The 23981-nt window shown below is 35.0% G+C and overlaps 1 protein-coding gene across 21 annotated transcripts in view; it reads left to right on the forward strand.

The window, feature by feature from the left end:
• The window catches only part of LRRFIP2 (LRR binding FLII interacting protein 2), a 100625-nt gene that overhangs the window by 3092 nt on the left and 73552 nt on the right, over window positions 1-23981 (forward strand). For all 21 annotated transcript variants that reach the window (XM_032459253.1, XM_032459246.1, XM_032459255.1 and 18 more), the window contains exon 2: window positions 17415-17558. In XM_032459253.1, the coding sequence (XP_032315144.1) occupies window positions 17469-17558 (90 nt within the window). In that variant the 5' untranslated portion in view covers window positions 17415-17468. The remainder of the gene's footprint in view (window positions 1-17414; window positions 17559-23981) is intronic.

Here is a 23981-nt window from a genome sequence, read left to right on the forward strand (position 1 = left end):
GAATCAAACATAAGGCTGCAAACTGGTTTTGTTGTAGGTTAATACTTTTTCATTTGTTCCATTCTTTCTTTCTTTCTTTTGGTGGGGGGATGGAGAGAGAACTCTATTTCTTGGCGAAGGTCTGAGATTTGCTCAATATGTAGGCTTTTGTTTTGGTCCAGCGGTAGGACGAGCAGTTGATCAGATACAAGTGGTGAAGAGGGAAGAAAAGGCACACACAGAAGAATGCCTACTTCATGGCTTCAGTACATGTTTGTGGGACTTTTCAAAATTGGTAACACATTTAAAAAGATGTAATATGGTGAAAAGGAAGTTTCCTTTCCACAATAAACTTCTAGCATTCCCCCACACCCTCCATAAGCCAAGCAACCACTGTTAATGGTTTCCTGTGTATCCCTCTCTGGATTTTCTCTGACATATGTAATCCACATACGTATGTTAGGGAGAAACATCCTGTACCTTTCATTCTTACCCTTAATATGCCTTAGAGATCATTCTATATTAGCACAAATGTCCATCCTGCCTGGTGTAACCATAACTTGTTCATTTTACATAATTTATTTTAAGATTCCCTATTAACAGATATTTAGGTCATTTTTAGCTTTCTGCTAACACTGCCATAATGAACAGCCCAATATATGTCTTTGCACTAGTGTGGAAGTATGTATATGGAATATATTTCTGAAAGTGTGATTGCAAATTAGAGGCTTTAATTGTGAAATTTAAAAAATGTATTTCAGTCCTATGTTAGGATTTATTTTATAGTAGAAGTTAATTTTTTTTCTTAACCTTGTAGAAGGAGAAAAAAGCATTTAGTTACTTTATAATCTTTATCCTACTTGCAATTAAAAATATGATACAAGTGTATTTTATAAGGCAATTTTAAACGTTTTTGAGTGACAGCTAGGTAGTTTTATTTGTACTGGTAAGGGTAAAAATACTGTACCTTGAAGACTGCTATTATAGATGAACTACTTCATTTATATTTGATAATACTAGTTAAATGAGTGCATTTTGTAGTAGCTTGATTGTTTCAGGATTTTATGACCAATATCAATTAAACCATTGTATTGTATAGTTTCTCTTCTTGCCCTGCAGAATTCTGCTGCTATATTATTAGTCACATGGGAAATAAATAGCTCATCTCTCTCTTCCTTTATCTTCCATATCCCAATTAATTCATTAAAATAAACCTCTGTGGAGTTTGAGATCCAAAAAATCCTTTTGCAAACCAGAGTGCTATTGATGGATTAATTTCTCAAGGCAGAAGGTAGGTCCAAATTCAGTCTTTATTATGCAGAGTGTTTGTGAGCAGAATGAAGGAGGTTTAAATTTTTAATTTCAGTGTTATACTGACCAGGAGGAGGTTCAGGAATCTTTGCCCTTTTAAAATGAGAGAGACTAGAAGGAAAAAAAAGTGCTTAGGGACTCATACATGAGGATGAAATTGGAACTTGTGAGTGGCAGTTTCCCTGGCCGGTGCCCAGGGTCTATTTTGAGGCCTTGTCAAAGCTCGCCTGACAGAACCTACCACATAACCATAATCTGTCTTGGCACCACTACAAGTCAGGAAAGCCTGCGGTTTAGGAAAGGTGGCAACCACGGAAGAGGGAGTTGATAAAGGACATTTACCTTCCGAAGATTAAGCCTAAGTATTGGGGTGAAATTGTGCTTTGCATGCATATCCTAGGATCCAGTTTTTTGTCTTCCTTTTTTTTTTTTAAGGAGTGAGTGTGATTGAGGAAAACTAACAAGGAGAGTGTTTTAGAAAAATGTGCATGAGGAGGAGCACAGGATTGTACCAGTATTGATGTCATGTCTGGTTCTGAGAGTATTTGGCAAGGATCAGTCAAATGTTTTACAACAGGGAAAAAACATTATTGTTACCCACATGGGGAGGCCGTGCCCCTAGTTGAAAATAGTCTAGTCCAGAGACCTTCACACTTGTCACTGGGATCAAAAGGACAGCAGGAATGATGGGCTGTTTTGCAGGATTATTCTGAGTTCATACTGAGAAATTAGCTTCTTCCCAGATCCTCATTCTCTTCTTCTTATTGAACTGTACAGTATCACGTGTAATATCAGGAGGTTATCTCTTTAAACTCTTGGTTATTGCCAGATACCGTCTCCCAGCATAGCTGCCTTCCTGTACCATGTGCTTTTTCATGAAAACTTTGGTGTTTCCTATGAGTAGTAAATAAAGTGCTTGAGTTTAAAGTTCTTTAACTGACTCACTTCTTAGCTAGAAAGCTGTTAAAGAGCTTAGTACTTCATTCTTTTGACCAAGGTTCATGTCACCATATTTATCTGCAGCCTAGTATTAGAGTGGAGTGTATAGAGTGGAGTTTGAAGAATTCGGTATACAGACTTAATTTATGGATGCCAAAGCTACAGATGGTTTCCTTTCTTTTGCTTTAGATTAGGTTGGCACTCCAGGAAATTTGATTTTTCCTTGCCCTTAGCATTTGATGATGATGATGTATTTAGTACTCAGTGTGAGGAGGAAAAATAACTGAGTATTTTTCTCTCTTTATTTCTATTATCTGTTTTATTTCTCTTATCTTACTATGTCCCTTTCCTCCTCCAAAAACAGAATGAGATTAGAACAGAGCAGAGGAGCAAGAGCGGAAAAGAGGCTGGGAAAATCTTGGAGTGCAAGGGCTTGTCAGGTGTTTTTATTTTCTCAAAAGTAGATTATTAAAACTCTTCTTAAAAAATCAGTTCATTTCCCCATTGTTTTCAATTTGAACCTTCTATATCTTAGTTTTCCTTCATTATGAAATACCAAAATTTTAACTGGTTTTGATGTAAAATATCTTCACCTGCTTTAGGAAATGAATTTAACTTTTAAGTTGCTTGTTCTGATCACTTTGTTATTCTTTCTACATCTCCCACTTTCCTCAGTAGAAACATTTTAACATCTAGAAGCAATCTTTTGACTCTGATTTCTCAATTAAATAGAGTAGGCTGTGGGCAGAGGATTAGATGTTAAAATATTTCTCTGTTAAATGGTTTAGCCATTTACAATAACAATGTAATTATTGTATTTATTGTAACTTATTGTCTTGTTTATTGTATAATTATGGTATAATTAGTAAGCATACAGGTTGTTGCTATTAAAAAAAAGTACTCCATTTAAGTGGTCTAAGGATTATAGGACTAAAAATAGAAAAACAAAATTCTATTTTCGATTTTTTATTTTAGATTTTTTTTCCTCCTCCATGGATATCACTATGTCTAAATGAACAGTTAAGATAATGAGAGGGTCACTGTCCTCCTGTCTTACTGTATTTACCCTTTGCTACCTATATCTAAAGGTTTTTTTTTTTTGGTGGCAAAATATACATGACATAAAATATACCATTTTCAACATTTTTAAGTGTACAACTTAGTGGCATTAACTACATTCACATTGTTGTGCCACCATCACCACCATCTACCTCCAGAACTTTTTCATCCTCTCAAATGGAAACTCTGTGCCTATTAAACAATAACTCCTCATTCCCCCCAGCCGTTGGTAACCACTATTCTGTCTTCTGTCCCTGTGAATTTGACTACTCTAGGTACCTCGTAAGTGGAATCAGGTAGTATTTGTCTTTTAAAACTAGTTTATTTCCCTTAGCATAATGTCCTCAAAGTTCATCCATGTTGTAGCATGTATGAGAATTTCACTCCTTTCCAAGGTGGAATACTATTTCATTGTGTGTGTGTGTGTGTGTGTGTGTGTGTGTATATAAAACATTTTGTTTATCCATTCATCTAGTGATGGACATTTGGGTTGCTTCCATCTTTTGGCTATTGTTCTTTTTTTTTAATATTTGATGTTACATGTTATTAATATTTGAATGTGCATTCAAATAAACACATACAGACTTGGGTCTATGGAAATGAAACTAAAACATTGTTCTAGTTTAAATCTAGTCTGCTCTTTTCACAGTTAGTAGCTAGGCATCTTTTTAAAAAATATAATATCTGTGTGTAGCAATCATGTGTATTCTCTTGTTTCTAGGACTTAACAACTACTTTACAAATCCATATATGTAGTGAACTTTATTTATTTGCACAATCATTCATAGTGAATATTATTCATATAATATTGTTCAAAGGCATTCTTTGATATAATCTTGGTATAAATAAAGAAATAACAAGAAATAGAAATTATGGGTTTTACAGAGCTTATTTTCAGATGACATTAACATATGAAATAATTCATTAGGACATTGTATCTGACATGTCACTCATTTGTGAACTATCTTCATGAATTATTGACACTCTATTTTTATTTTTAATTTTTTTAATTTTAAACATTTTTTATTGAGTTATAGTCATTTTACAATGTTGTGTCAAATTCCAGTGTAGAGCACAATTTGTCAGTTATACATGAACATACACATATTCATTATCACTTGTTTTTTTCGCTGTGAGCTACCACAAGATTTTATATATATTTCCCTGTGCTATATAGTACAATCTTGTTTATCTATTCTACATTTTGAAATCCCAGTCTGTCCCTTCCCACTCCCCTGGCTATTGTGAATAATGCTGCTATGAATGCAAGTGTATATCTGTTTGAATTCCTGCTTTCATTTCTTTTGAGTATATACCCATAAGTGGAATTGCTGGATCATATAGTAATTCTATGTTTAATTTTTTTTGAAGAATTGCCATGCCCTTTTCCATAGCAACTGCACCATTTTACAGTGTATAGGGGTTCCAGTATCTCTGCATCCTTGACATATTTGTTATTTTCTATCTTTTTTATATAATAGCCATTCTGATGGGTGTGAGGTGCTACCTCACTGTGGTTTTGATTTGCATTTCCCTAATGATTTGTGATGCTGAGTATCTTTTCACGTGTTTGTTGGCTGTCGGTGTATCTTCTTTGGAGAAATATCTATTCAAGTCCTTTGCCCATGTTTGAATTGGGGTTTGTTGTTGTTGTTGTTGAGTTTTAGGGATTCCACATATTAATCCCTAATCAGATACATGATTTGCAAATATTTTCTCCTATTCCATTGGTTGCTGTTTTACTCTGTTGATAGTGTACTTTGATACACAACAGCTTTTAATTTTGTTGAAGTCCAGTTCATCTTTTTCTTTTGCTGCCTGTGCTTTTGGCATCATATGCAAGAAATCGCTAAATTCAGTGTCAGAAAGTTTTTTGTGTATGGACAGTTTTAGCTCTTACATTTATCTCTTTGACCTACTAAGAGTTAATTTTTGTATATGACATGAAGTAAGGGTCCAGTTTTATTCTTTTGCATATGGATATCCAGTTTTGCCAGCACTGTTTGTCCAAAAGACTATCTATTTCCCATTGACTGATCTTGACACCCTTGTTGAAAATCATTTGACTGTTTATGCAGGGTTTTGGAGGGCCATCTGTTATGTTCTGTTGGCCTATATGTCTCTCTCTATGCTAGGAACATATTGTTTTGATTACTGTAGCTTTCTAGTAAGTTTTGAAATCAGGAAGTGTTATGCCTTCAACTTTGTTCTTTTTCAAAATTGTTTTGGCTGTTTGGAGTCCCTTGAGATTCCATTGGAGTTTTAATGTTGGAATGGGTTTTTCTATTTTTTTCAAAAAATGTCGTTGGGCTTTGATAGTGAAAGCATTGAATCTGTAGATTTCTTTGGGGAGTATTGACATTTTAACAATATTAGAACTTTTCCAATCCGTGACAGGAGGTGGCTTCCCATTTATTTATGTCTCCTTTAATTTCTTTCAGCAATGTTTTGTGGTTTTTAGTGTGTGGATGGATCTTTTGCCTTCTTAGTTAAGTTTATTCTTAGTATTTTATTCTTTTTTTCTTAAATTGTAGATGGTGTTGCTTTCTTAATTTCCTTTTTGGTTTGTTTATTGTTAATATATAGAAATGCAACCAATTTTTTTGTGTTGATTTTGTATCCCTGCAACTTTGCTGAATTCATTCATCCACAGTTTTAAAAGCAGTTGTATTTGTTTTCTATGTTGTATGACAAAGTACACAGACTTAGCAACTTAAAACAACATACATTTATTATCCTATAGTTTCTCTAGGGCAGGAGTCTGAGCACGATGGAATTGGGTCCTCTGCTTAAGGTCCCATGAGGCTGCAATCAAGGTGATGACTGGGCTGAATTCTTACCCTCAGAATCAACTGGGGAGAAATTTACTTCTAAGCTCACTTAGGTTTTTGGCAGGATTAATTTTCTTGTGATTTTATAACGGAGATTTCTTGCTTAAGAAGTTACTTGGTTATCCAGAGGGTATCTTCAAGCTCCTGAAGGCTGCTCTCAGCTTTCAGAGGCAACCTGAAGTTCTTGACCCTCTGGTTTTTCCTAGTATGACCACTTTATCAAGCCATCATGGAGAGTCTAGAACAAGTCTGCCAGCTAGACAGTCTTACATAATGTCACATAAACATGGGAATAATATCTGATAACCTTTGTCATATTCTATTGGTAGAAGCAAGTCATAAGTTTTGCCCGCATTCTTGGGAGGCACTTACACAAAGGTATGAACAGCAGGAGTGGGGAGGTCATGGTGGCGAGGCCACCTTAGAGTCTGCCATAGCTGTTTACAAAATAGCACATATTTTATAAACCCATTTTTGTGTAAAAAACTGATATGTGCACTTGAGAGTATCTTAAGATGGTGGCTTTTATCGTTATTTTATAGTATTTCTTCATTATTTCCTGCCACTTTCTCTCTCTGCCACTTTCCAGTTTTGCAATTTAAATCAATAGTTGGTGTTTTCATTATAACTAAATAAATATTGCTTACTACTTAGCCAAGAGTTGTTCCATGATTGTTTCCTTTCTTAATATTCATTTTTTTCCAGGAGGTTAACAATTGCCTTTTTTTTTTTTTTTGGCTTAGTTTTCTATTTACCTTATTTTTCCCAAATGCTCCAACAGATTTTTCAAGTGTCCACTCTTTCTAATTTATTTTGAGCAAAATAATTAATGGTTTACTTGTAAAATACATATAGAGAAATAGAAAACAAAAATACAGTTTCAGGAAGAATAATAAAATGAGCACCTGTGGTCTCATTACTTAGGTCAAGAAATTGAACATTACAATATTCTGAAACTTTCTTGTGAATATCGTTAAATGGCACCATTTTCCCTTCCAGGTAATCACAAGCCCATTTTACATGTTAATCACTCTTTTGGGACCATTCCCTGCCTAATCTTGCAATCCCATCCCTCTCCCCAAATATGTATTCCTAATCAATATGTGGTTTAATTTTGAGAAACCGAATAGTTTGGCCACCTTTTCGTGTCTATTAGTTGGGATAGGCTAACCTGCTGTAATACACAAACCCAGGTTTCAGTAGTTGAACATGTTAAAGCTTATTTCTCACTCACATCTCTGCTGTGAGTTGGAAGGCACTGGCCAAGGAATAAGTAATTGGTTCCACCAAGTCACCCAGGGACTCAGCCTCCTTTCATCTAGTGACCTGGGGCCTCAGTGATTTTCACACTTCAACTGAGCTCTGTGCATCTGGCTGGCAAATTCAAGGGCAAAGAGAGGGAGTGTGGTAGATTCCATAAGCAGTTTGATGGGCCTAGACTAATACATACATCACTTTTGTCCACATTCCATTGGCCAGCATTTAGTCAAATGGCTGCATTTAATGCAAGGAAGGCTGGAAATGTGGCAGAGCTGTAGGCAGAAAGGGGAAATGACTTGGTGAACAATAGGCCAGTTTCTACCGTAGTATGTATTCCTAAGCAGTATACTTTTTTTTTTTTTTTTGACAGTTTTGAAAAACTGAATAGCAAGTAGAAACCTAGCTGTGAACAGAAAGGTCCACATTACCACTATTAAATGAAGGCTCACAGGAGAAATAAGTTGAACAGAGTCTTCCTTGAGTCCCTTCTGTTAAGTCTTTGGGAAAGTTTCCTAATGAGTCCTGGGAAACCATAAAACTCCTGACAGTCAGGGCATCTGGCAGAGCTGAAGTCTTGATGAGGTACTAAATATCCAGAAGAGATATAGTTGGGGAGGTACATGGCTCTTTCTGAACTCTTCATGCTCTCACCATCAGGAATAGGTAAAAGCCAAATACGTCTGTGGTGTGAAGTAAGTCCTCAGCCAGTCTCAGCAGCTGGGGAAGGGACAGCAGGAACTTCGTCAACGTGGGGTCAAGACAAACTGAGTTCAGGTGAAAACCTGGACCAGCTCACCTCATATGAAAAAGATGTCTCAAAGGCTGTGGGGATTTTGGTGATGACAGCACTCTGTTACGTCTCTTGAATCACGTTGCTTCAGTGTGTAGTTTTCTTCCTGGAATGTCTGTGACCCTTGCTGGGGATGGATCCCCTTTGCCTCTTCTGTGTTGGATTTATTCCCGTGTGCTAAATTTCCTCTCTTTTCATTTTCTCTTTTATTTGATGAGATATATCTTCTAGTAACTTATTAACAAAGGGGGAAAGAGGCAACTTTTGAGAACTTGCACGTCTGAAGTGTCTTTTATAATCAAGTATGAGAACAGAATATTTTGACTGGGCATAGGCTACTTACAGATTGTCCGTAATTTTCTTTTAGGAATTTGAAGACATTACTCTGTTGTCTTCTTGTTGCCAGAATTTTGTTTCCGGAAGACTGAAGCCATTCGAATTGTTAATCCTTTGTACGTGACCTGATTTTTCCACCCCTGGAAGCTTGTAAAATCATCCTTGTCCCTGTGTTTGAAATTCACTATGGAATACCTTGCTGTGGACTCAGGACTTGTGTTGCACCTTCTGTAGGCTCTTTGAATCTGGCAATTCATGTCCTTAACTTCTGAGAAGTTATTTTATTACTGATTTTTTCTCTTTGTTTCTCTGTGTGTGCATGTGGTGGGGGAGGGGAGGTAGTGGATGAGCAGGTATGGGAGGGTCAGTTTCTCTTTATTTTTATAAAAAGGAGCCACTAAGTGTTGCTATTAGGTCTTCTATGAGCAGAAGTAATGTGTCTAGGGTGGAACTCATTTCCTGTGTCTCTGGATTGGAGTGGCTCTTAAGTTAGCTACTCTCACATTTGTGCTGTCAGCTCTGCTCTCTTCGCTATCATTCCCTCATGAACATTGTACTCATATTGCATTATATCTTGTTGACTTCTTCCTTTTATGAGCCTAATTGGTATTTTGCCTACCACTGCAGGGCGTTATTTTGCCCTTTCTATCTAGGACAGGTTTAAGTTACACAAACGTGACCAACGTGGCTCAAGAGAAGGAAAATGTTGACATCTTTCTTTCTGCTATAAAAGTACCTCATGTCACTATTTTTTTCCCCAGTGGGTGAGCTACATGAGTGGAAGGAATCATAGGTTTTAAGTGAAACCTGAAACCTTAAAAAAAAAATTTGCTCTGATAATAAAAACTCGTAGACTTGAACATTAATGTTTTTTCCAAGACTTTAGAGGACATTAATGGTTGCTTTTTGATTCTAATTTTGACCTGTTGATTGGAGTCAGAGTTTTAATTTAATTTAATTTTATTAACATTTTTAAGGTTAATCTAATGGTGTTCATTCTTTTTAAAATTAGCAATGTGTTTTTCATTTTCTTAGGATTCCATTATGTCTCTAAGAGTGATGGCTAATGTGAAATTTGTTAGAAAATTATGGTTTTACCAGAGATGACCAACATAAATTTTTATCGTCCTACTTTGCAGTTGCTCTGATAGACTAAATGAATCTTTCCTCCTTATCAGCTTAGTATACCACTGTCAATGTTGGTTATTTTTACAAGTTTTTATTTTCACACTATGAAATAACCCCATAATTATAGCTTTTAGTTTAAATCACTTTTTGGTAAAATGATTATCAATGATTTGGTAAAATGAATATATAGCTTAGGAAAAAAGAAAAAAAATTCACATTATTGCCTTAGTCATTCATTATTCATGTGCATAAAATTTTACATATTTGCAACCACAATTTACACACCACTTTGTCATCTTTTTGTACCTTGTAGGCATATCAAACTTGTCCTTGTCTTTGCTTGCTTCCCATGAGTTTTCTAATACCACAGTTTATTGTATCTTGTTTTTTTTTTTTATAATTGTTGCTTCTTTTATTTATTATTTTAAATTTTATTTTATTTACATGTTGTTGTGTGGGAGGTAGTTAGGTTTATTTACTTTGTTTTTTAATGGCGGTACTGAGGATAGAACCCAGGACCTTGTATGTGCTAAGCACTTGCTCTACCACTGAGCTATAATCTCCCCAGCTGTTGCGTCTTGTTGATTGGCCTTGACTTAAAGCTATTTCAATTTGGGTCATTTCAGCATTGTATTTTGTTTTATTGTAGATTAAAAAGAAATTAACATGATCATATTTATTCATGTAATTTTTTTCTTTTGTTGCATTAAGTTTTATTTTTGCTGCTATTAGAATATAGTTAATATGTGTGTTGTCAGTAGAGTTCATCCCCAATCAGGAGAACCTAAGGTCTAAGGCTAATTTTTTTTTTCATTTGGGAATCAATTCTGATCCCTTCTATTTTATTATTTAGTTACATGCTTCTGTCATGTTAGTTTTAATCTTCATTTCTTTTCAGGAAGGAAGGATTTCAGTAATAATTTCACATGCGTTAGAAAGAAAACATACACTTGTACAGTTCAGTAAGAGAAATTACAGTCCTTTTTAATTTTGCTATATATGTAAGTAATTGGAAATAGTGAAAAATGCCTCCCCACTAAGTATGTAGGTCTGGTGTTGGATTAGATTTGGTGTTTGAAAATGTGCAATCACCCACCCATCTACCCACCTACCTGTGGCTCATCTAAGATTAACTTTAGCCACAGGGTTTACTTCTGAGTGTTACTTAATCACCCCTGTTGCTATTGTGATTTCAGATCTTTTGTTTTCTTGGTGTCAGTGATACCATATATATCTGAAGCATTTTACAGTTTATAGAACCTTTTTTTATCCACTGGATTTTTAAAATGACCCCTGTGATGTGGGAATAAATTTAATAAAAGAGATTTAAGACTTGTTCATTGAAAATCACAAAACACTGTATAAAGAAGTTAAAGAAGATCTATGTAAATGGCAAGACATACTATGCTCATGATGTGGAATCTTAATACTGCTAAGATGACAGTACTCCCCAAATTGATCTATAGATTAGATGTAGTCCCTATCAAAATCTCTGGTGCCCCTCCCTTTTCTTCCTGCACCAACTTTTAATACAGAAATTATCATGCCCATCTTAAATTGTGTATGGAAATATAAGGAACCCAGAATGGGCAATACAGTGTCAAAGAAGAACAAAGTTGGAGGACTCATTCATCACAATGTAAAAACACTACAAGGCTACAGTAATCAAGACAGTGTGATACTGGCATAAGAATATACATACAGATCAGTGGAATAGAATTGAGGGTCCAGAAATAAACCCTTACTTTTATGTTTGATTTTTGGCAAGAGTGCCAAGACAGTTCAGTGGGGGAAAGACTTGTCTTTTTAACAAATGGTGCTGGGAAAAGTAGATATCCACATGCAAAAGGATGAAGTTGGATTCCTGCATCACAGCATATTAAAAAAAAAAAAAACTCAGAATGGATTATATAAGAGCTAAAACTATAAACTCTCGGAGAAAACATAGGAGTAAATCTTTGTCACCTTGGGGGAGGCAGTGCTTGCTTAGATATGACAGCAAAGGCCTTGAAACAAAAGAAAAAAACAGGTAAATTGAGTTCCTCAAAATAAAAACTTTTGTGCTTCAGAGAACACCATTAAGAAAGGATATGTGGAAAATAGTATAAATACTTTCTCTGACTTCTTTACCATTTTTATTTTCCCACTGTACTCCTTGCCTACTTACCAGGTAATGATTAGTATGCACTTTTAGTGCCTTGCAAATTCTTAGTAGATATTTGTTGAAAAGGGAAAAATTAAAGTTGTATGATTTATCTTATTAAAATTTCCTAATTTTAGAATCTCCTTTATATTTAATTACATAAAAAATCATATCCTTACTGCATACTTTCACATTTCTCCCTTGTTTATTTTACTTTTGTTTTTTTACCACCTGAACTTCTATTGTTAACCTTAGTACTTCTGCTATTTTCTTGTTTTCTGCTTTATTTCACACTTTTAGTCTGACCTATCTTCAGCAATATGTAATTTTCTCTCTCCCTTCCTTCCTTTTTTTTAAATTTATTTTTATTTTTTAAAATTCTTTTTTAGCCATTTTTAATTGAGTTATAGTCATTTTACAATGTTGTGTCAAATTCCAGTGTAGAGCACAATTTTTCAGTTATACGTGACCATACATATATTCATTTTCACATTTTTTTTTGCTGTAAGCTACCATAAGATCTTGTATATATTTCCTTGTGCTATACAGTATAATCTTGTTTATCTATTTTCCCTTCCTTTCATTCTCTGAATGTATGTCCATGCATTTCTGAGATACTTTAAAAGTCATAGGGAGAGGAGGCCATTTGAATGGTACCAGGAAATGGTTTAGGGCATACTGAGAATGCAGTTGTTGGTAAGAGTACATCTTCCTAATTTGGGGTCTGCACAGTTGATGAAATAATACTGTAAATCATATTGAACATACAGCCCATTAGAGTTCATTTATTGAATAGCATCGTTAACAAGGAAGGAAGTGCAATCACTAGCATGTCATCTTATGAAAAGAGGAAATGGAAAGATTATCAATTGTGTTGGGTATGTAAGAATACTATATATTCAAATGTGAGACTTAAAAAAACACGTTTGGTAATTCTTAGGACTACCCAATATGAAAGTAGATGTGGTTAAATTAACTGTTACAGGTTCTGATCCTCTCCTGAGATTTACTTTGTGTTTTGCACCTACCTTTCCTTGTTCTGCCAGGCCCTCCAGTTTTGCCCCATATGTTTTTTGCCCCATATATATATTTTTCATTTTTCATTTTGCCTCGAGTTCTAGATGCACCTTTTGTCTTTTTGTAGGTTCTGTTAATGATTTATTCATTTTGTGTGATAGTCTCATGTAGATATTTGCAGGATTGATATCTTTAACTATAATCTCTCCCATCCTCACTCCCTTCCTTTCTTTTTCCTTTTTTTCTTTCTCTCTCTCTCTCCCCTCCCCTGCCCTTTACCCTTCTCTCTCCTCCATTTTTTTTTCTCCTTTAGTCCAGGAATTTCTGTTCTCTCCTTTTTCCATAATCTTTCTAATGTGTACATAACTATTGGTATTCTTCTATTTGGGAATACCTCTGCCTTCCTTTTTCTTTTCAAATCAAGATTTTTTTAAAATTGTGATACCCAGTTCCCATGCCCTTTGCTCACTTAATCGTCTACCTTTCTCAACCAGTTACTTTTTCCCTAATAGTTTATTATGAAAAATTTCAAACATACAGAAAATTTGAAGGAGGTCTGTGAACACTCATGTACCTACCACCTGGATTCTACTATTAATATTTTATTATATCACATAATATAACTTGTCACCTGTTTATCCCTTTATCCATTCTCCTATCTATCCATTATTCTATCTTTTTTTGTTTGTTTTTGGATGCATTTCAAAATAAGTAGCAGATATCAACACACATCAACCCTAAATATTTCAGCATGTGCATTGTTAACTAGAGTTAAGTATTTGTTTAGAGGTCTTTTTCTTTTAAGGTGAAATTTACGTAGAAAGATCTGCACGGATCTTAAGTGTCCCATTTAATGACCTCTATCTTGTTTCCTTCTAAGTCATTTGTGTTCTAATAAGTTCTAATAAGGGGCCTATTACCCATTATAAGGCTATACTCCCAAACTTGTGTATTCATTTGGATTTTCAAAAATAGACTTTGAATACCACAAAGTACCTTAACATTTTTTTCTTTTTTCTTTTTGTTTTTATTATATAAATGTGCTACAGTATAATGATTCTGGTTAAAGATATTTTTATATTTTCCTTATTGTTCTATGCTTCACCAGAAATTCTTAGCATGGCCAATTATATCACATGATGCATGCTGGAGGAAATTGAGGATCCGTTTGTTTAGTTAAAAGTACGTAATTATAAAGAAAAGCTAGGATTGCCCTTTGTTAACTTTTATAAACTAAATATGTAAAAGAGCTAGTTAATTTAAGACACTTTAAACATTTATGGAGTGCTTTGTGGTTTAAGTGCTTGCATTTATCTTAACTCACTTGAGCCTCACGTTAACCACGTTAGAGAGTTGGGACAGTTGTTATTTCTGCTCTCTAGATGAAGAAACCAAGGCTTATGCAGGGAGAAGAGCAACACAGCAATTGGTCGTGCAACCAGCTGAACTCATCCTCTCACTTTAAATTTTGTCCAGTGGCACCGACTACAATCACACTAATTCTTTTATTCAGATGCCGTCCTGGATCCTGGGATTTTTGCTTATGAATAACTACCAAGTGTTTTATTGGGCAGACTAGGGTTAACTGTAATGACAATGCTGAGGCAAAGACTTATGCCAATATTTTGAGTTCTCTATGATGAAATACTTGGGTATAAGGGAACTGCAACTATCAGGGTCCAGACAGAACTAGCTAAGTGTGCTATATTTAGAACATGGCACACTGATACTCTGTTCTTACAGAAGTGAACAATATCATGATTGAAATGCCACTTAATGTGGCAAAATGCCTATTTTTCAGAAATGTTTTATGTGAGAAGCTCACTGGAGAAGAGAAAGCCTTATTGATGTGTCTGTTTTGGAAGGTTTATATTCCACAACATCTCTTCTTTCCCTTAGGTAGACAAATACTTAATGAAAAAACCATCTGGAGAAAATCAGCTTGACATTGTCTGGGTAAAGGACATAACAAAAATGCAGGCAGTTTTGTTCTTGTCAGTGGATATAAAGGTTTAGCTTTTGGTTTGGTTGATAGCACTAAGGAAAAGCTGAAAGAGATGAACATGGCTCCTGAAGAAAAGTGTTCTTGAGAAAACCTCCTTAGAATAGAAACTAACTGAAAGTCCTTTGGAATCAGAAACTGGAAATAATCTAGTTCGAGGTCACTTTTGAGTCAGTATCTTTATTTTTGTCATTTTGTTGAAAAGCAGTTTTCTGTTGGCTGTGCCAGGAATCTTCTTTTCAGGTTTCCCCTGTCACTGATATACAATGTTCTGGAGTTTATTAGAAGATAGTTGCATAGGAGCTGAAAGCTTTAAATTTTTCTAATATTAGCAACAGTGTCTGCCCACAGAAGGCGAATAATAAAATTTAAAAAAAAAGCAGTAGGTTGTTTTTTGAAATAGTTAATGGTTGGTCTGCCTCATGTGCAACAGATAAAGGTGACAGGCCCTGGCTGGTCATTGACGTAAATACCTGGGTACCCTTGTAACTAGGACAAGAAGGACAAGGGAAACAGACAGAAAGTTATTCCCATTTCCTGCTCATCCTGTGCCCCCATCCCTTCTGCTATCATCTTTCTCTCAGGGCAGGTCAGCTTGGAGCTTGTTACATAGTTTTGGTTTTTAGGCACTTTTAAGAAAAGATAATCCTATATGTAAATCTGTGTGCTAGGAATATCCTCGCGGCTCTAAGGTCTAAGGCAGTGTTAATTGAGAAAGGAGGAGGAAATGGATTATGGGGAAAGAGAGAACAATACTAGATTTAAAAAAGTGCCAGCAGCAGTGGCTTCAGATAGTGCATCTCAGCTGTATAGCTTATTGTGCCTAATTTGAGTGTGATCCACTTTGAGGCCAGTTTATTCTTTGATCTGAATGTTTTTATTTACTTATTTTTAAATGCATCTCTCTTTCCCCAGTGCTATTGAAATTTTAGAGAATCGAGAAGAAGGAAAAAAATGCATCCATAATCTCACCCTCCTAATGAAACTATTGTTAAACTTTTGCTACACTTCCAGCCAAACCTTTTTTTTTTCTTCTGTAATTATTTTTATGTGTCTCCAGTTAGAAAATGCCTATGTTTTTGTATCTTGCTTCTGTGAAATGTCTTTCAGTGAGTCCTTGGAATGTTGGCTGAAGGACAAATGTTGGATGATACCACAGTGCGTCAGCTAAATGGTCACTCCAGTCGGAAAAGGAATTTTGTATGGCATGCTACTTTTTTCTCAGTGGGTGACCATTACTATTAAATAGGTGAATGATTTGTAAGATGATGCTGAGGATGATGGGAGACTTCTGGAAAAACTACTCAGTGCTTTTCAGAAGCTGTCCTAATTTGTGGCTAGGATTTATCAGCTGCTGCTTTCAGATATACCTTCTTTTTCCCCTTCCATTTCCATTTAAATGAGTCCTTTTCTAATATACAAATATATTTTCTATGGCAGAATAACAGACTGTCATCAGTCTTCATTCTGATTGGCAAACATCACAAGCCAGCTATGTTGGGAATAAGAAATGGTGTCAGCTAAGATGGGAATGGCCTGAATTTTCATTGGAGAGAACTTTTTTGGAAGAATGGATTGATGAAGTAGCTCTGTTTTATTTTGCTTGAATCAAGTCATTTCTAGTACATTAAAGCCACTTGTAGATTTAATATAGTTCATTCTACTAGGACAATTGTAACAAGATTTTGTGACTCCCAGTGTAATAAAATTTCACCTGTTTATTTTGTTAAAACTAGGGAAAAATTAAATTAATGGATTATTTCATTAAATGAGCTGTACTTCTCAAGAACGTGTATAGGAGAGAAAGAGATCATGTAAATCAGGATGCATTGTCTCATGAGAATCTCTAATTTCAAATACTATGTGTTGTTAGAAAGGTTAGATGGTCTTTACCATCCTTGTTATTTAATCCTAGCAGATGAATTTTTCTTCTCTTTTTTGTAAAAATACATCTACTTCATAATAATAACACTAATAATAGGTCCATATTCTTAATCGTTGGCCTATATCGCTACTGTTTTGTTTGTCACTGTATCTTCGGCACCTCTCATACATAGTACCTCCCTGGCGATAGCAAGCACTAAGAATTTGTTGCCTAGATGGTGTTCTGCTAAGTGCAGAATAATAAACTTTTTTTTTAATGTGGTAATGGTTTAATTAGAATTGTTTCTTAAATTACACTAAAAAGCCAACTTACCTTTGTAGCTTTAAGGCTCTATGTTGAAATTTCTTCATATGTTCTCTCAGAGCTTTAGGCTGAATGACTTTTCTGAAATGTTTTTTACTCTAGAATGGAAATAGATTTTAGAAATAGCTACAGCAGTCTTAAACTATTACTGCTGGTTGCAGTTTCCTGAGGTTAATATTATAGCACGTTCTCATAGGTTGACCTGGGTAGCTTGGTACAAAGAGTTAGGAGGTTTAGCAATTAGTATAAATTTAAATATTCTAAAATTTATTGAAATATGTTGATAGTGGAGGACAAAGTGTTTTGTGACTAATTTCTTTAATTTATACATAAATACCTATATATAATTGATCTTTGTTAGAGGTATAAACAAGCATTAAAATTGCTGAAAGAGAAACATTCTAAATTATTCTGTTTCTTTTTTATTTCAGGGCTGAAAACAGTGAAGTCACTTCTCACAGTTAATAGACTATTAAGAAGACAAGATGGGGACTCCTGGTTCTGGAAGGAAAAGAACACCTGTGAAAGACCGATTTTCTGCAGAAGATGAAGCTTTGAGTAGCATTGCCAGAGAGGTATGTCTGGAAAGCCCCTTTCAACACTGAGTTGTACAGATGAGAATGCTGTGAAAATGCTGGGGAGGGAAGGGGAGATATATATATATATATATATATATATATATAATATATATATATAAAATAGACATTCATTCATTGAGCTGGTTTCAGAATGCTTACTAGATGGCCTCTAAAATTCTGTATTAGAATAAAACACAGTAATCGTCTCTTTATTCAACTTATCTAAAATTTATTTTTAATTTTTAATTTTTTGTAGATTAGTTGACTTCCAGGAAATTTGTCCTAATTATTGAAATTTATAATTAGTCTTCATTATTGAAACTTAAGGTAATGAGAATGTTGAAGATATGATAACTGTATTATAGAAGGGCACATTGGGCTATACAGTTAAAATATTTCAGGAAGCACTGTATGAATGTTGACAGAAACAATACTTTGGTGTCTGCTCAGATTCATTGTCTTAGCTGTTTTTGAAATACTGCAATGGAATTTTTATGTTTAAGTTTTAGCTAGTATTAGAGCTTCTGGAGCATTTTTGTTTTGGTTTGTTGACAACTCGGAAAAAAGGAAAGAGGGGTCACCTGTTGAATCTCTGGCAACATTTCCTGTTACATATTGGAGATTTAACATAACTCCCAGCTGTGATTTCTTAGGTGCCAACTTTGTTTCAGATTCTAACTCTGTCGGCAACTGCAGATCTGACCATAAACCTGGTACAAGAATTGTTCAGAGTGTTTTAAAATTATATTCTTTGGGTGAGAATTATTCCCTCATTTCCTCTTTGTTATTCTTAGTAAATAACTCATTTAGCACTAGTGCTGTTTCCTTTTGACATATTACACAGTCTTTTTTTGGACCAGCTCATTGTTACGTTTTTCCTTTTGTAAGCTACTCAACTTTTGAATTAGAAGTCAGATTCTGTAGGAGGATATTTGAAGCAAAGGAAAGTTACCTAAAAACTGGTGACAAAATTGTGATAATACTTTAACAAAATTACGTTTAAAAATCAGTGAGATATTTTTAGATAAAAAGCTAAAAGATATTTAAAAGTGAAGTAGTGGGTAACACTTTACAGTGATCTTAAGTAGTTATAGGAATGAAGTATTTTCAAAGCCACATAGTTTTAGTTGAAAATTGAAACTACTCAAAATGTTTACTTCCAAAACTGGAGTGATTTACCCAGATTTCTGTAAGGAGAGAAAATGCCAATATATTTTAGGCTCTTTTTATGCTGTCACTAAGTATTTGAACTGTTTTTTTTGAATATGATGTTTCATTTACAAAATTGAGTAGCATTCTAGAATCCAACACTTCAAGTGCTTCCTATGTAACAAATATTATTTTAAGCATTTAAAATGAATTAATTCATTTAATCTTCACAAAATTCTGAAATTGGTTCTATTATTGTCTCCATTTTACAGATGAAGAAATCATTGCACAGAAAAGTTAAGTAACTTCCCTAAGGTCACACAGCCAGTAAATAGCAGAAGAGTCAAACATATGAAGTCTGACTCCAAGGTCTCACTATGCTATAGTGATTCTCAGTCTTCTCTAACTCCTCCATTAATAGTTTGTATTTCTATAGCATTTAATGATTTTGAAAGCACTTTCATATCTTGATTCTCATAATAACCTTATGAGTTAGGTAGGAAAGTTATTGTTATCAGCCTTATTTACAGATGAGGAAACAGATGAAGTTGAGAGATTAATGTCTAAAAGATATCAGAACTGGAACTCAATTCAGAATTTAAATTTGAATTTAAAGCCATTGTTCATTCTTCTGTTTCATCCTACTTCCAGAAGAGCAGGGCTTTGGAAAGTTTTAAGTGTGGCTTTGAATTCTGGCTCTGCTAGTTTGCTGGTTGAGTAATTTTGTTAAGAAACTAATGGACTTCAATTTCCTCACCTGTAAAATGGGAATAATACTGTCTTTCCATATTTTAAGGCTGTTGTGACAGTTAAAGGAAATAATGCATGTAAACTTGAGCATAGTGTTAGGCTTATAGTAGGCTATTTTGTTGCTTATTAATATGTTGAAATAGAAAGTGAGAATCGAAGTAAAATATTCTCTTTTTGTTAGAAGATATTTATTAAGGTAAGTGTCCTAAAACATGGTGGATCATCAGAATCTCCCAGGTTGCTTTTTCAATGTACGGATTCCCAGGCCTTACCCTATACTTTCTAAATCTGAATCAGTGGGATTGAGCTCAGAAATCTGTTTTTAAAGACACACACACAGACACACTCACTCACACACTCCTTCCTAGAGGATTTTGACGGCCAACCATGAGAACCAGGAACCAGGGTACACAGAAGATCCTGTGGATGGTCAGTTTTTTTATACTTACAGGTTGTTTTCCTCTGTGTACATTATTATTTTGCTGTGAAATAACTGAGTTTAATCCAGTTATTATATTACAAGTTATAATAATTAAAGTTATTATTATAAAAGGTTTTAAAAGGCCAATATTTCTGGTTTTTATTTGTATCTTCAAAACTCTGAATGAGTATTCCAACTTTAATAGCCTGGTCAAAAGGCTCATGGAACATGAAAGGGCTAGTGTTTACTAAAGATTCAGACTTTATTTGCAGAATAAGTGCCTAATATGTGTTACAGTAGTTGTAAAACTTTAGAGGAAATAGATTTAGTAATTCTTTTATGTATTCTTTGTGATTTTTTTCTCTTTGCTGTAAAGTTTCATAGTCAGTTCTTAATGGTCCATTTATACATTAGATGGTCGACATTCACAGATAGTCTCTAATACTTATTTTCTCTGATAGGATCATCCCTTTCACACACACACACAAATTGCCTTAAGTTAGGAACAAATAAAAACTAACAGAACCCCCATAACAATTAAAAAGGACAAATAGCTTAATCTTGTTTTTTTAAGTTAAATCTTAAGAGTTTATTTTTCCTCACTTCAAATTGTTTTTTGAGGTAGGCAGGGCATGCCGTAAATAATGAAAAATAAGCTCATTTTCCTCATGCTATCTGTTCAGGTTTCCGTGCTTCTCAGTTGGTCCTAAATCAGGCAACTAGAGGGAATGAGGAGGAAAAGAAACAAAAGACATCAGTATATTCTGTAAGCTGGATAACATGGAACTGAGTGCATTTTAAAAATTGTTGTAAGATACACATAACAAAATTTACCATCTCAGCCATTTTTAAGTGTACAGTTCTGTGGGCTTAAGTACATTTACATTGTGCAACCATTATCACCATCCATCTCCAGAACTCTTTTTATCTTGTAAAATCTATTTGCATTTTTAAAAGATTTTGAAATGTTTGGAGACTGCTCCGTGAAGGTGCAAATGCGGATGGTGTAGAAGTCCTGTCATGGCTGTAATAGGCATGTTGCTGCTATGCTGGGGGAACATGTCTGTCACAGCTTTCAGAAGAGCTCATAAGAGCAGGTATTGGCGGAGGTCACCAGTACTTCCGAAATTTGCCATTTTAACCATTTTAAAGTCTACAATTCATTGGCATTAATTACATTAACAATGTTGTGTAACCATCACCACATTCTATTTCAAAAACCTTTTCATCACCCCTAGACAGAAATTCTGTAACCATGAAGAAATAACTCCATTGCTCCCTCTTCTTGCTCCTGATAACCTCTGACCTACTTTATGTCTCAATGAATTTGTCTAATTCTAGATATTTCATATAACTGGAATTGTACAATATTTGTCCTTTTGTGTCTGCCTTTTTTCACTGAGCATAATGTTTTCGAGATTCATCCATGTTGTAGCATGTATCAGAACGTCATTCCTTTTTTCTCTCCTTTTAAATAACTTAATTTTCCTTTTTTTAAAATGGCTGAATGATATTCTGTTGTATATGTTTATGACATTCTGTTTATCTGTGTATCTATGAATGGACACTTGGTTGGATTTTATTATTTTGTTGCCTAAAGAGGTAGATTTCAGGCATCTAGTAGTGAGAACCAGAAGTTTGTGGTTTTGATTATGGATTAGCAGCCTGAGAAGAAGGATACAAAGGGAAGAATTGTACTTAGTTTAGAAGATACTCTCCAGTTGTATTGTTTTATGGAACAATAATCATATTAGCTTCATAGAGCTAATTGTCTTCTCATAGTTATTTTGCTGTTTTATTTGAGCAATTTATTCATTTTTAGGCCATGGCAAATTAAATATAAAAAACTTCTAGCAAGGGTAGCAGTTTTTAAAAATGCAAAGAATTGCCATAATAATAATTATGGGTCTTAAAACCATCTTTCATTTAAGAGTAAAGTTTTTTTAAAACGTGAATTTTGAATGTCATTCATTGAGTAAATGTTTATTGAGCATCTGCTCTCTGTAGGTGCTGTGTTAGGTACAGAGGACATGGAATGGACAGATCTAACGTGGTCATTTCCCTTTATGGTGCTTAGATTCTAGAGGGAGAAACTGATGCTAAAAAATAATTACATAATGGACTAGTTCTTTGATTTTTCAGCTTCTTTTTTCCTTCAAAATTAATGTCTATGTTTAACATGGTAATTTTTTTTCTGTCTTGAAAGCTGTGATTGTCAGTGTATGTCACAATCAGTAGCATTCTTAGAATTGAGGAAATAATATATTTATTTACAACTGTGTTGAGTGCTTTGAGTGAACAGGAAATGATTTTGTTAAAGAGTGTGTGACAGGGGGACTTGACACGTTTGGAGCTTTGGGAAGGCTTCCCTGAGGAAGTGCCCTTTCAGTTGAGTTTTGAAGAAGGAGTGGAATTATTGAAAGGAAAGAGTTTTCAAATAAGAGGAAGAACTTTACAGTCAGAGGGAAGAATGTGTGACAAGCTTCTGAGGTGAGAGAGTGTGGAGAATTCGAGGAATAACAGCAGCAACAGCTAACATTTGCTGAGCTCTTACTGTGTACCAGGCACTATTCTAAGTTCTTTAAATGAATTGAATCCTCTTAATAACTCTCTGGGGTGGTCTACCGTTCTCATTTTATCCACGATGAATCCAAGGCACGGAGAAGTGAAGTAACTTGCGCAAAGTCACATAGCCAAGCAGCAGGGCTGAAATTTGCACTTAGGCTCCCACATTCTTAAATGTTGTGCCTCGCATAATGTCACTGTTAACTCTAACATAGACAGCAAGGATGAGAGTAGCCAGAGAGTTAGGCAGGAGCCAGATCTTATAGGCCAGTGGTTCTTAATTGAGGGTGATTTTGTCCTACAGGGACGCTTGGCAATGTATGAAGATATTTTTGCCTCTCACAACTGGGGGAGGGCTGTGCTGCTGGCATTTGTGGGTAGAGGTCAGAGATGTTGCTAAAAATCCTGCAGTGCACAGGACAGCCCTGTACAACAAAGAATTATCTGGTCCAAATGTCAGTAGGGCCAAGGTTGAGAACCCTGATATAGAATTTTGGTCTGTGTCCTAAAAGCAATGGGAAAACACTGAAGCTTTTTTCTTTTTTTAACAAAATAGGTGAATATTTTATAATATCAGGGTAATATAATTTATATATATATAATTTATTTAATATTTTACAGTATTAAGACCCTACTGGCCATTTTCCTTCATTTTTGAAATAGAGGTATCCTACATCACACAGAGAACTCAGTGGTAGCAAAAGAAAAAAATGAAAGTATCATGATAGCCAAAATATCATTGAAGGGTTTTGTGTAGGGGTAGGACATGATCAGATTTGTGCCTTAAAGGATGACTTTACTGCAGGTTGGAGATTATATCAGAAAGAGACACTAGTGGACGTGGGGAGATGAGTCGTGAGACTTGCAGGGCACTGGTGGCCTGGTCTAGAGTGCTCTAGTAGGCATGGTGAGAGTGGCTGGAACAGAGAAGTATGTAGGCGATGCTCAGTGAGCAGCAGTGGTCGGGGAGCAGAGAGGGGAAGTTTTGGGTTGTGCATCTGGGTGGATGGTAGACAACATTAGGGTGAGAAGGAGATTTGGAGAGGGAATTTGTGTTAGTGTGTATTTCATTTAAGGTGCCTGTGAGGCAGCTAAGTAGAGGTTTTGAAGAAGCAGTTTGGGGATTTGGATGAAGAGCCCGAAGGAGAGGTCTGGGCTGATACGCATTTCAGACTAGTGAGCATATAGAAGGTAACTGAAATAGTGAGTTGTGGATGAGATTGTCTAGGAAGAAAGTGTAGAGTTATGGATAATCACTCTTCAGGCTGAACCCTAAGGAACTCCAGGATTTCGAGGTCATGACTTGAGTCTTGCTTAGTTTTGACACTTTTTTGATCATCCTTTTGTGTTTGGTTCAGATTGTTATGTTATGATTGGATTTGTCTAGAAAGTTAACTTCACAGGAGACAAAAAATTACTCTTATTTAAAATATCTTTAAGTGTTCTCTGTGGTGGTACACAAAAATGTTTAAAAGATTTTGAAATGTGAGTTAATTTTTCAGAGTTATGAAAAACATTTTTCTTTCCATTTCTAT

The sequence above is a fragment of the Camelus ferus genome, chromosome 17, assembly GCF_009834535.1.
Source record: "Camelus ferus isolate YT-003-E chromosome 17, BCGSAC_Cfer_1.0, whole genome shotgun sequence".
In the NCBI taxonomy this organism is placed as follows: domain Eukaryota; kingdom Metazoa; phylum Chordata; class Mammalia; order Artiodactyla; family Camelidae; genus Camelus; species Camelus ferus.